This window comes from Eleutherodactylus coqui, unplaced genomic scaffold (genome assembly GCF_035609145.1).
Source record: "Eleutherodactylus coqui strain aEleCoq1 unplaced genomic scaffold, aEleCoq1.hap1 HAP1_SCAFFOLD_210, whole genome shotgun sequence".
Taxonomy (NCBI): Eukaryota; Metazoa; Chordata; class Amphibia; order Anura; family Eleutherodactylidae; genus Eleutherodactylus; species Eleutherodactylus coqui.
In genome coordinates, this window is record NW_027102060.1 from 56,948 (window position 1) to 70,314 (window position 13,367).

The 13,367-nt window shown below is 49.7% G+C and overlaps 1 protein-coding gene across 1 annotated transcript in view; it reads right to left on the bottom strand.

Annotated features, from left to right (window-relative positions):
* Nucleotides 1-6,037: 6,037 nt before the first annotated feature.
* Nucleotides 6,038-13,367, bottom strand: part of LOC136595471 (pleckstrin homology domain-containing family G member 4B-like) — a 72,069-nt gene continuing 64,739 nt past the window's right edge. Inside the window, exons 16-24 of the mRNA XM_066588702.1 lie at nucleotides 11,552-11,641; nucleotides 11,235-11,459; nucleotides 10,979-11,149; nucleotides 10,234-10,411; nucleotides 9,895-10,011; nucleotides 9,553-9,819; nucleotides 9,251-9,474; nucleotides 8,306-8,365; nucleotides 6,038-6,387 (exon numbers count right to left, since the gene is read on the bottom strand). Of these exons, the coding sequence (XP_066444799.1) occupies nucleotides 8,324-8,365; nucleotides 9,251-9,474; nucleotides 9,553-9,819; nucleotides 9,895-10,011; nucleotides 10,234-10,411; nucleotides 10,979-11,149; nucleotides 11,235-11,459; nucleotides 11,552-11,641 (1,314 nt within the window). The 3' untranslated portion in view covers nucleotides 6,038-6,387; nucleotides 8,306-8,323. The remainder of the gene's footprint in view (nucleotides 6,388-8,305; nucleotides 8,366-9,250; nucleotides 9,475-9,552; nucleotides 9,820-9,894; nucleotides 10,012-10,233; nucleotides 10,412-10,978; nucleotides 11,150-11,234; nucleotides 11,460-11,551; nucleotides 11,642-13,367) is intronic.

Here is a 13,367-nt window from a genome sequence, read left to right on the forward strand (position 1 = left end):
TTGATCCACCGCACAGACAGAAGAGTCGGCGTCCTTCCTGAACAGAAGTGGATGCAGCCAGCAGGGGGCCGCTGCCATTGGCATGTAAATTAGAGTATAGTGGAATCTCTCCGGTCAATAACTGGACAGGTGGTCACGGTGATGGATATGTGGGGACATGTCACTGAGAGGGCAGAGGATGGGCATAAAGGAATAGCGTGCATACGGTTATAGCGGCACGGCCTTCTTTAGAGAGAATATACTGTAATGAACGCTGCCGGCAGACTCACTGCTGTATTAATGGGGTTTCCCCGCACAAACCTAACTTCAGGATGGGTCATCAGTGAGGGTCCATCACACGTAATCCCCGACAATCAACCGATTGAGGAGGCGCTCCAGCCTCTTCTCAAGCTTGTGACGTCACTTTCATTCATCACGTGGCCTGAGAGCAGCTCCGTCTCATTCAAGTGAAGGTGACAGAGCTGTGATACCAGGCCCAGCCACTATCCAATGAACAGCGCTGTGCCTGGTGGGAACTAAAGTGACAACATCGCTAGCCCGGGCGCTGCTATCACTTCAATCAGCGATGTGTCACAAGTGACGGACTTTAAAGGGGTTTTCCCACCAAATACATTTATCGCGCACTCATTTCCATCAGTCCCATAGAAGTCAGTGAAGCTGTGGTCATGCAGGCACACTGCTGCTCCATTCAGTTGGGGTGCACCGGTCTGGTGATCCTTAGAGGGCCAAGTGATCAGAGTACTTTTAGCGCCGGTAGGTGATAAATATATTTAGTCCTTTACAGGTGTTATCCGAGTTACATTAAAGCCTCTCACGGGTCCCCATGCTGTAGAATAACTCAGCTGATCCTTGCCTCTCTCCGCTCGTCCCCCGCCCGGCTCCAGTCCCCCCGGTGACATCATATTCAGACGAGAGACGACACGTCGGGGACCGCAGGTGGCGCAGATATGATTCCTGTCTGTTTGCCTTTACTGCAGGTTAGGAGTTGGATCAAGAGCAACACCGAGATCTCTGCCTGCGCTGAGCGTCCTCTATACCCCCGCCACATAATGCTTCTCTAGCACCAGATGAGGGGAACACGCTGAAGCAACACATCGGTGGCCGGGGTTGTTTGTGCCACCATGTCACATGCAAGAGGCCAGGATGCGGAGAGAAGATGCAGCAGGACGGGCCTCCAGCTACGGGCGTAGCGCAAATGTTCATATCTGTATAGGACGCCATTAGACGTCAGTTATCGCCTATGGAAGAGAACCTACTGCTGCATCACGGCTACAGACAATGATCCCAGACTGATGCACAATGCAGCTACCCGACACTGGATGGCGCTACTGTCTCTAGTGCAGGTGAGAAATCTTTACCTGTTTAAGACGATCTGTTGTGCCTGTATAGCGAGTAATCCTGGGCTTCACCCCAGTGCCAATGTAAGGCTGCCCTCACCCCAGTGCCAATGTAAGGCTGCCTTCACCCTGGCCAGAAAGTCGTGCAAGATTTGTGCGTTGCACAAATATGAACCCCATTTTTTGTACGGGGTCATACACCTGGGCGGGGTCATACACCTGGGCGGGGTCATACACCTGGGCGATGTTTTCCTGCAGGGCACCGCGATGCTTTGCAGGATACAAATTGCGGCATGCTCTATCTTCCTGTGTGCCCTCGCATTGCCCATTGTTTTCCATGGGGGCCGCCAGCAGCGTCGCACCACGTGCTTGCTGCAAGGGCAATGGATGGAACGCCACGATCCTCCATCGCAGCTCATCACTACATCCCCGAAGTGATGCCAGGCTGTTCGACGTAAAAATGCCTTGCATCTCCGGGGAATTCACACAGTAGGGAGTGCGATATGCAGGCGGGATTCACGGCCCCGTATCGCGCCAACCAGTGTAAGGTGCAGGGTTAAAGCTCTTACAGTCTAGCAGCAGCAGCTCAGGTCCTTTCAGAGACGTCTAGGGATTCCCCGTTTCTCACTGCTTTCGTCTTCCCTTTTCTGGCCTTCATAACGATCAGTGAGCGCCATGTAGTAAATAATAATTTATCGATCCTCACTTTCTTGGGTAAACAAACCACAACTACAGCAAAATCACAAAAAAAAATGTTTGGTCATTTATGACCTCCACCCATTGGCGGTTGTCCAGTTGTAAACTATTTCTGGCCGGTCCTTAGGACAGACTTTTCAATCCCTGCTGATCAGCTGTTGGCCAGGCTGGTGCACTCCTACCATGAGCTGATTTCTGCAAGAAGCAGACAGCTCCGTTCTCACTGCAGTGGACAGGCTTGGTGTTACAGGCAAAGTTCCTATTGAAGTGAATGGCCTGCAATACTAAGTTTGGCCACTGCAGTGGGAACGGAGCTGTTTGAAGATAGGCAATCTAGGCCAGTGCTTCTCAACTCCAGTCCTCAGGGAGCCCAACAGGTCATGTTTTCAGGATATCCTATAGTAAGAACCAGCGTGGCAATGTCTGAGGCGCCGACGATAATTACCTGTGCAATACTGAGGAAATCCTGGAAACATGACCTGTGGGGGTCTGGAGGACTGGAGATGAGAAACACTGGTGTAGACAAGCCCTTTCAGCGGCTAATAAATGTTATGGAAACAACCTACTGCTGGCATTGTCAGCGCCGCCTACTGTTGGAACTCCTGGCCTGGTGATTTGGGGGCCATTCTCTGGGTACAGCACCACCCCCTGCTGACCAATGATGGGAACTCAACATCTCTTCAAGACAGCATCCTATATACTACTGAAATGGATATCCCGTCCCGTGCTGAGGGTATAGTAGCAGGTACAGCGCCTCCCACAGGACCTTTATATTATCACATAGACTGACATACAAAATCTACATGCCTTCATAGGAATGCAGCGGGTGCGGGCACGACGATGCTTACATTCACACTAACTGCGCTGCTGTTCTACTTCTGGTTATAAATATACTTATTGTCATTCATGTTTTCAATCCAGATCTCGTTCAACATGTTGTGCCCGGCCGTGCCCAGCAGTGCCACTCCATCCTGACTGGCATCATCTTGGATTGTATAACACTGGGGGGCCGGATGTTTATAATGTGGCGAAGCTTGTGGGCATGTGTTGGGTAAGTCATTGTGACAAACTAGAGATTGGTGGGCTTCCAGCTGCGGGTCCCTGCCCGCTCCCTCACCCACATGCTGGCACAAGGAAGAGTTTACATGGCGCTCCAGTGGAGTATGCACACCATTACCATCTGTGGCGCTGCAGGAGACTCTAGTTGTCTGACTACACTAAACCAATACTGTTCTATATATCATGTAGAGCTCGGGTGGCTTATCTTCTATGACTGCAGCTACGGGAGGTGCACTACTATGTTAGCCAGAAATATCTGGTTGCTGTAAGCACAATACCTTTATTGGCTAACCGGAACGTTCTATCACCCCTGGGATACTTTGGGGTAATTTAGTGGCACAGAAGAGTTACAAATGTTGGCGCATGTCATATTTGCACCACAATTTGTGACTTTTGGGCCTTTTAGCGAACCACTCGACACTTTTCTAAAACTGGGTGGGATTTGGCAAAAAGTGGCCTGTTGGATATACTATAATATACTCCAAAAACGGGTGTAAATGATAGCTTAGATCTACAGCAGCTTGTAGCTGGTGTTCCTGTCAGTGCCGCGCGTGGGCCTGGTCAGACATCTGTGGGTCCTTCTTCATAAACTTGTTGCACCTCACGTTGGGGCGCTCTGCATCGGTGATTGTATAAACACCAGGCTACGTCAATTCCTGGCTCTTCGACACAAGTATTGTACAGCACACGACTGCGGCTGCAGGGACCTCCTGTCTGCGAGGGGTGCTGGGAAAGCCCCGTAGGGAACAGGAATATATTGCCCATTCCCAGTGATTCTGCACACCTCCCACTCCTAATACGAGGATTCGAGAGAATGTAGGGATCGGTGATCTCCAGCTCTTGGCACGACATCCTGTGATTCTATGATGTGCGAATCCCTATCTGCCAGCTGATAGCGCCCTGCTGGCATTGATGTGTCCATATTGGTCATTGCTGTACGGTCGGTCGTGATATAACAGTTCAGCCTGTTTTTAGACTTTCAAGATCCCAGCCCGACAGTCTGTGGACGACTTGATGCTCCTCAAGTTTTATAATGGAAAGAAATCCACAAGAAGGCGCCTCCTGCGCTGGTAACAGGGACCGAGTAGATCTAATAATCCGGAACCGCGGAAATGGAAATGTACAAGTTGTATTTTGTCACAATATGAAAAAGGGTTCAACAAATCCGCTTCACATTTTGATTGCAGAGCGGTCTGCTGAACCCCGGAATGACGCAGACCTTTTTTTCTCCTCACTTTCAAAAAATCACCCCTCTTATTTACCCGTCGCCATCGGAGAGCGGCTGGTTGTTTTGTGGGGCGGGGTGTATTGTTCAGCGGTTCCACTTCATGTGTCGTATAATGTACTGAAAACTTCAAACCTTTCTAACTGGAGTTCTTGTGGATCGGAGACCTTATAAGGGCTGACAGATACATGATGTTACAGCAGCTTTGGGACCTCAGTGTCCTTCATCAGGGTCTTGTGGAAGGATCCTGAGAGGTCTGAAAGCTCGCATGAACATCATGTATCTTTGTAGCCATTATAAGGTCTCCTATCTACAAGATGACTCGGTTTCTCTGAACAATCGCACTTTACTGCCGACATCGGGCCAAACCTTTCTTTTTTGTTTTAACTGGAGTTAAAATGGATAATAAATGCCATTCCACCATTTTTGCCCGGGGTCTTGTTTTTACGGCGTACACATTGCGGGACGGTATCATTAAGGTGCTCCCCCGTTTATATAGTTTTACTTTTGCTGTTCGACTGTTAGAAAAATAAAATATCTTTGGGAAAAAAAAAAATCTTCTGCCCGCCATAACTTTTTATTTTTACGCTGACCCGGTTGCGCGGCTCACATGTGCGGGCCGCCTGGAGTCTCTCTTGGTACATTTTGGAGTACATTTTTTCTTTCCTTCTGACATTCACGCTGCGGGATGAATGTGTTACCTGGATAGAGCCGACTCTTACGGATGCAGCAACATCAACGATGCTTTTTAAAAAATTGATATGGAAAAGGTTTTTTTTAAGAAAACTTAAACTTTTTTTTTCTTTCACTAATTAAACTTTTTTTTTTACTGCGTTCTGACAGACAGTGCATCGGGCCATGCCTTCAGAAAGCCTCAAACTGCCTTGTTAACCAAATGGCACCTCATGAGGGATGGGGGGGTTAGAGACCCCAAAATACTGATTGGGCCATTTAAATGCTGCTGACAGAGTTGACAGCAGCATTTAAAGGGTTAACAGCCGTGATTAGCGTTCATGCTGATTATGGCTATTGCCAGCTGTCACAGACAGTGTACACCGGCCGTGTATGGAACGGGAGCAGCTCCCCATCCTGCTCCATATAAATCCTGCACCCCCCCATGTCGTGAATGTTTGTCCTGGGGCGTGAAGGGGTTAAAAACAGCTGTGAAGAATACTGCTATGTAAATACATTTTCATTATCTCCCTCTTACAGTCCACAGAAAAACAGACCAAATACGGATTAAATATAACTTGTTTGCAAGCGGCCTGAACGGCATGAATGTTTTGGGCTGCAGCAGTGGCGGTCCGTTATACATCTGGCACTTGTGGGCGTCGCACCGCTCACCAGTAAATATTCACCAGTCCTCCTCGGTTTCTCTTTAGTTCTCTCTGCCGTCCGCACGAAGATACAGCGAGTGCGTCCATATGCTGCTGCAGGAGGGACATCAGAGGTTGGCGTCGTGTACCACCCTGCCAGCTCTGCTATTGTAGCGCCATCCGCACGCCGTTCTCCGGTTGAAGTGGTTTTTACCTATTTATTAGTAATTTATTACTGGTTTCATGGAGGAGGGTGGGGTGGGGGGGGGGGGTGCTCTGGTCCTTCAGGATTCGGGGGGAATATTTTACCTGTTGGGATGTAATTGTCTCGCCGCGTACGTATTGGTGCGCCATCCTCTGCCGCCATTACAGCCAACAACTCAGTAAGGAACACGAGACACACGTGGAATAAACCTGTTTTATTCAGATTTGAGCTTTTTACCTTCAGTAAATAAATTATTTCTAGTTTCGGGAAGAACTATAACAAAGTATGAGGCCCGTCCGATCCCAGTCCATGAACACGACGACACAAAGGGGCCGGCCATTAAATATACAATCTATTTTGCAAAAGTCGTATTTTTTTTCTTTTTGTAAAATTGTACAAACTGTGCAGCTTAATAGGAAAACCGGTCTGAGAGGAAGCAACAAACTATATACAGGGGCGAGGAATATTACACAGGAGCGGGTCGCTAACTCGTCCGGGAGCGGGGAGCTCAGTCACATCCAGAGGTCCATCACAGGAGACTGATCACACCTAGAACAACAGGCAGTGGCCATTAGTTGTGGAGACAAAACACTGCATTTACCCCAGATTGAGGCAACAATTCCCATCCCCCACTGTAAATAATTTCGCTTCATCAATGGGAAAATCCAATTCCGCATTAAGTAATGTCACTTCTGAATGCAGATCTATACAGAAATATCCCCACATAGATTTTCCCATTGATAGGGTTAAATCCACGTGCGGAGCCACAGTAGAAAATTTTTGCCACAGTTTAACCCTTTCCAATCCAGTGATGGAACTCATCTGACATTCATCATTGCTCTGAGGTCTTACACTATGCAGAACAGAGCTCCGATGTCAGACTGTTCTCTGTAGGGCATATATTACACTAACTTGTAAATCACCTTACCCAATTTGTACAGGACCCAACTAGAGGAGGGCAGTTGTGGACTTCCTATTAACCTGACAGAAGAACAGGGTGGGGGGCGGGGGGCAGCTGGAAAATAGTGACCCTAACACAATACATTTTTAACTTGCCTTTCAAGAGAGACTTTTATAGGGGGGGCTACAAAAATACTAAACTTTGGAAAGGCAAAGTTTGACCAGCTCAGAGATGCCCTAAACCAGATTGACTGGGATAATGTCCTCAAAACTAAGAGTACAGACAATAAATGGGAAATGGTTAAAAACATCCTAATTGCTTAATGTGAGCGGCTTACAGGAATAAAATGGTTAGGGGTAGGAGAAAACCAATGGGGCTCAATAAAGATGTAAAGGGGGCAAGAAACAGCAAAAAGCTGACATCTTGTTATACTAGTTTAAAGCAACTAGTAAAACAAGATGTCAGTGAAGAAGCTCTAACAACCCATAAGGGAAAAATAACTAATGTAAAAATCAGATAAAAACATCAAAGATGGAGACAGAGAGACTTATTGCCAAAGAGAGTAAAGCTAACCCTAAACTGTTCAACTATATAAATAGTAAAAAGATCAATACTGAAAGTGCTGGCCCTTTAATAAATAATGTAGGAAAAATTGTAGAGAGCGATGAGGAGAAGACAAATCTATTAAAGAGCTTTTCCCACAATTCATTCGCAGAGGAAAATGAAATGTCAGATGAAATGCAGAGTGATGAAGTAAACTCTCCACTAAATGTCCCCAGTCTAAAGGCCCATTTAAACATGACGATTCTCGCTCATCAAGATGATCACTCAACATCCGCTCAAACGGCAGTTTGAGTGACAGTTTTGAGCGTTCACTTTGCATAAGTGTGTAAATGAAGGCTCATGCTGTATACAGAAGACAAGCGGGACCGCTATCTTCTGCGTACAGCTGTTGTCTTCTCGGAGCGCTCCGCTTTTTATATCACTGTAGGGAACTTGTAACCACAGCGGCTGTCCTGCAATGGCTGATCGCTTGTAATAGGGATCATAGGCAATGGCAAGCCGAACGCCAGTATCTGGTGTCCTGTTGCCATGGCAAGCCCATCAGCCCTCCACAATTACATCACAGGGATCCGATGACATCAGAGGGAGCGTGCCTCCTCTGTAAACCCTTTACATACCTTTAGATTGTGGCATGTAGCGGGTTAAAAGCGGAGATCAATGCTCTCATTGATCTCAGCTGTTGCAGCGGGAGGCCATCTATCGGGATGCGGGATGGCGCAGGCTCAGCTTCTTATCCCACGCCATCCACATAGCGTAAGGTTGCGTCCGGTCGCGTTACGTATTAAGCTGCCGGGACGTAACCTTACATCCTGTGGCGTTAAGGGGTTAAGGCTGCAGAAACAAGTGAACAATAAAGCTACAGTTTATCTTCGACCTTGATCAATCAGCGCACAAGCCGCGAGGTTTACAATGGCGGTTACCGCGGTGACCTACTTGGTGTATTTTCTCTGCTAGCGGCACACAGATCTGTTACATGTAGGATAATAGCGGAGAGACACTTACTGCAGGTTAGGAGGACATTCAGACAATGGTGGAAGGACTGAGGGAAATGTGGCTTGGATTCTGGGGAGAGAAGCAGTAATGAGTGAGTGAGCGGTTAGATGTAATTCCATCCCAATCCAGGAGGTGGCGAGTTAGTAGCAGCCAAGAAGTGACAATTATATAAGGAGTGAGGCGAAATAAAGAGATGGATGAGATACAATAACAACATATTAACGACATGTCTACCTCGTTCAGCAGGAACCTCCGCGAACTGCTGTGTATCCAGGACCAAAGACCCCTTAATGACGGAGGACGTACAGGGTTTGGATGGGGTGGGAGCGAGAGCCGATCCTACTCCATACAATGCGGGTGCTGGCTGTCTGACGGCTGCAACCTGCCCGCAACCAGCAGGAACTCTAACCATGGCGGTTAACGCTTCCATTCTGACTGCCATTTAACCCTTTGCAATCCAATTTTGAATTCAGGGTTTCCTAGGGGGTTTTCTCTTTCTGCCATTATACAATGGCACCATCTGCTGGCTTGAGCCAGTACTGCGCTATGGGACATGCTGGAGAGGCCGGCAATATACAATAAGAATACCCTGCCGGACGTCTTCCGACATCGGAGCTGTACAGCCTTTAATCAAAATGTCTTCAGACATCAGACAGTGGATTGGAGAGGGTTAAATGCCCCAATCGCATTGCCCCATTGCATGCAATGCAAAAATGGCAACCACAATATAAACCAGAAGAATGGAGGACAAATACGCCACCGCTGGGTGAAGAGGGTCTATGGATCTGGATACCGGATGGAGGACACAAAAGGACCTATGCCCGTAGTCGCCAACCCGTGGCTCCCCAGCTGCTGCATGCTGGGAGTTGTAGGTTGGCATCAACTGGAGAACGAAAGGTTGCAGATCAATACTGCAGGTTATGGTGACACCACGTGAAGCATTGGCGCCCTTACCGCGGAGATGTATTGGCGGTTAATGAATCTGGCTTTTTCCACCACCGGGGAGGCGACTCTGGAGCCGTTCCTCATTTCCGGAAAGCTGTATTGTGCGGAGGCGTCACACGGAGACCCGGCATCTTCAGACAAATTGTCCTGGGGAATACTGGAGACACAGCCGCTGTCCGAGCCGCTGGACCCGGCGCTGGACATACAGTGAGACGACTCCGAGCTCTCCGTGGCTGCAAGTAAAAGGCGAGACAGTCAGTATCCGCTGAGCGCTAAGAAGAGCGCAGAAGGCAGGTAATTGGGACACGCACTCATGGAAGGCTGGCTGCAGCTCGTCTCGTTCTCCAACTCATCCTCCTCCAAGCAACTGCTGGTCTCAAAGGGTCTAGTGGGGAAGAGCACCCCGGGCAGAAGCGTCTGGTTGACATACATGTGCAAGTTCAGGGGTCCCAGCAACGAAGCAGAAGACGGGCCGCAGGCTGAAGGCACAGAGTTACACGTGATCGGCGCCGGCGTCCTCTTGTAAGGATCCGAATGGTCAAATAAGGACACTGCAATGGAAGCCCTGGTCCTCGCGCCTGCGCATGAAACACGAGGCATTAGTAAACCGATCTCATCCAATCCGTGAGCGGAATAAGCTTCTAATTACATACCTCTCCCCTTCATTATGTAATCGATAGCGCGGTTGTTTATTGCTGCGTCACTTGGCTTTATATCCAAAAATGGCTTATTACCGACCCCCATCGAGACCATCTCCTGCATGCGGATCTCTGGAGGAGGAGGAGGAAAATGTACGGAATTAACGAGGAAGACTCAACTCTAATCATCATCTATAACGAAGGACTGCCAGTGACAGGTCTGCTGGGCACCGTGTAATGCGCCAAGGCTGCCAGGGGGCCAGCAGGGGCACCCCCACATTCGGAGACACACAGGGGTCTGTGTAAGGGTATATGCCCACTATAAATCCTGCGCAGATCTGCGGGTCTCTCTACCTTTATTCCTGGTTGCTTGCTGCCACAGTATCTTGGCAATGTCGGCCGTCCATGCTTGCTTGATTTCAGCACCACTGGCTTGGAGAATTTGAGTGTCGTTGGATTTCCGCCTCCTGAACCAAATTTCAAAGCGCAATCCGCTGTCTCCGGAATTTTCTGTCAAACCAATGTCCGCCGTCTGCAAAGGAGGGAAACATTAAAGTACTGGGAGAAACATCCCAACACTGATGAGATGCTCCTACTTCATTAAAGGGGTTTTCAAGGCCTACCCAATTTATGACCTGTCCTCAGTATAGGTCATCAATTGTTGATAGGCGGAGTCCGACGCTAGGGAACCCCACCAATCCGCTGGCTTAAGAGGCCTATGACATCACGGTCATCAGTCACATGGCCTGAGAGCAGCTTAGTCCTATTCAAGTGAATGGGGTTGAGCTGCTATACCAGGTACGGCCACTATACAATGTACAGCGCTGTGCCTGCAATAAACTGAAATGAAGTGCTGTTCACCAGACGGCTGCTGTCACTTCAATCAGATGATCAGCGAGGATCTAGAGCAGCAGACCCCCGCTGATCCTGAGGACAGGTCATCAATAGTTAACTCCTAGAAAACCTCTTTAATATTTCACCCAAGTATCCAAAGCGCATGCTTCGACTTCCCGGGGGTCGTCCTTTGAGCGCCATAACTTAGTTTATGGTGCTCACAGGCGGTGACAGGTAAAAAATGTGAGCCTCTGGGTTCACTTACTTTAAAGGAGCGCTTGTAGATGTAGACATCCAAGCCTCCCTGGATCCTCTTGGGTTTGCTGAACAAGATGAGATCCTCAAACAGGAAGACGTGCCTCTGACATTTCTTGCGGCCCAGCCACACGGTGAACTCGTCCTGCCGCACCAGCTGCCCTTGCTCCTTCAGGTTCACCTGATGCCACAACATATGGAAGATGTAAAGCCATGATGGCCGCTCACAGAACCCCACCATCCATCAATGTGTCCAAATAACTCACATCACAGTCCCGGATGGCATCCATGGCCAGGAGATCGTTGCCGTGCCGCAGCTGGAACTTCACCATCTCCTCCGCTGCCCGCAGGTATGCCAGCTCCTGCTCTTGTGCCTCCCCGCACTCTTTAATCAGGTCTTTAAGGAGTAGCGCATACTTGCTCATCCTCTGGATGGGCTTCAGCAGGTACGAGGCCAGGTCCATCTTGTCTCCCAGCTGACGCTGCTTGTTCTGGGCCATAAACGCTTCAAGTCAGTAATTCACACCGGAAACGGCGCTTCTGTCTACCGGAACGTCCGGAACATTTACCGCAACTTCCTTACCTTAAAGAAGATGTTCCCGTGGCTGGCGAGCAACAAGTCGGAGCGGGGCTTATTCTTGCTGTACAAGGCGTACATCCCAAACTGGTCTTTCTGGAGGTGAAAAAGAAGGGAAGGTCAGACTGTTCATAAGGGAGTCAGCGAGTTCCATTACTGGCGTTAACAGCGCAGGTCCGGCGGGAAACGGTCGTCCGTAACAACGCTGTATACACAAAACGATTTGCGCTGCATCATCTGCGTCGTAACAAAGCAGACTCCATGTACAAGACGCGCACCGAGGGCACGCAGCTCGCCCACTATCACACCTCCATTGGCTCGCCCGCCGGTGGCAAAGAATTGTCAAGAACGATGGTTCTCGTATATACAAACCGGCACTCAAAAAGAGCCGACCAATCAGATCTCAGGGTTTATCTTTATAGGTTAGGTTGGAGAATGTAATCAGTGATATGATTGGTTGCAAGGGGTAACGCCTTTGTCTGAGGAAGCCTTTAAGGGGAATCGGTTAGTTCCTTTGAGCCCTATAGCTGAAGCTGGTCCTCAGTTGGCAGCGCTTCAACTAGCCACTGAATGCATGGAGCAGATTACATAGGAGCGGCAATAAGTAGTCCTCTTATTGGATTCTGGCAACGAAGTAGTCCACTGAAGGCATTCAGCGGCGGGTTTGAGCGCTGACAATGGGGAAATGGCGGGTAAGGCACATATAAGGCTTACGTCCCCGGACTCAGCAGGTAAGCTACTTTGAGCCCATAAGCTTAGCTTAGAGTGCTGAGAATAGCTGGCAGATTCCAGGTAAAACCCCAACAGTTTAGGAAAAGCTCTGTTCTTGGCTTTAAAATGACACCCAACGTGTTCTGTTAACCCTTACAGAACCGGAGCTACAGCCGTATCAAATAGGGTCAAAAATGCTGAACTTTCAGCCATCACTTTTCAGTGTGCAGAGAAGGAAGGGAGATAAGCGCCGCCGCAGAGAAGGGGAGGGGAGAGGGGCGCCGCAGAGAAGGGGAGGGGAGAGGGGCGCCGCAGAGAAGGGGAGGGGAGAGGGGCGCCGCAGAGAAGGGGAGGGGAGGTGGGCGCCGCAGAGAAGGGGAGGGGAGGTGGGCGCCGCAGAGAAGGGGAGGGGAGGTGGGCGCCGCAGAGAAGGGGAGGGGAGAGGGGCGCCGCAGAGAAGGGGAGGGGAGGTGGGCGCCGCAGAGAAGGGGAGGGGAGGTGGGCGCCGCAGAGAAGGGGAGGGGAGGTGGGCGCCGCAGAGAGGGGGGGTGGAGGTGGGCGCCGCAGAGAAGGGGGGGGGGGAGGTGGGCGCCGCAGAGAAGGGGGGGGGGGAGGTGGGCGCCGCAGAGAAGGGAGGGGGGAGAGGTGGGCGCCGCAGAGAAGGGGGGGGGGAGAGGTGGGCGCCGCAGAGAAGGGGGGGGAGGGGCGCCGCAGAGAAGGGAGGGTGATGGGCGCCGCAGAGAAGGAAGGGAGATGAGCGCAGCAGAGAAGCTCTGTGGTACTCCTGTATATCTCCGGGGAGGGGGGGGGGGGGGGACATGAAGTTTTGTTCATGTTATTACCCCCCACCAATCGCAGAACATATTTACTCTTCGATTGTCACATTTGGGTTTTTCCCACAGAAAATGAGTGAAAAAAATGAGGACTTGCTCATGTAAATCACTCCTCTACACCATTTAACCCTGCAGGTGCTGCAGCTATGCTGACCACAGCCTCGAAATAAATTATTTTTGTTTCCCCCTTGCACAAGTCTTTCAATACGTTACAAGGACCCGAAATTGGTTCTTATAAAAACTCGTCCTGCAAAATACAAGATGTCATACACTGGACG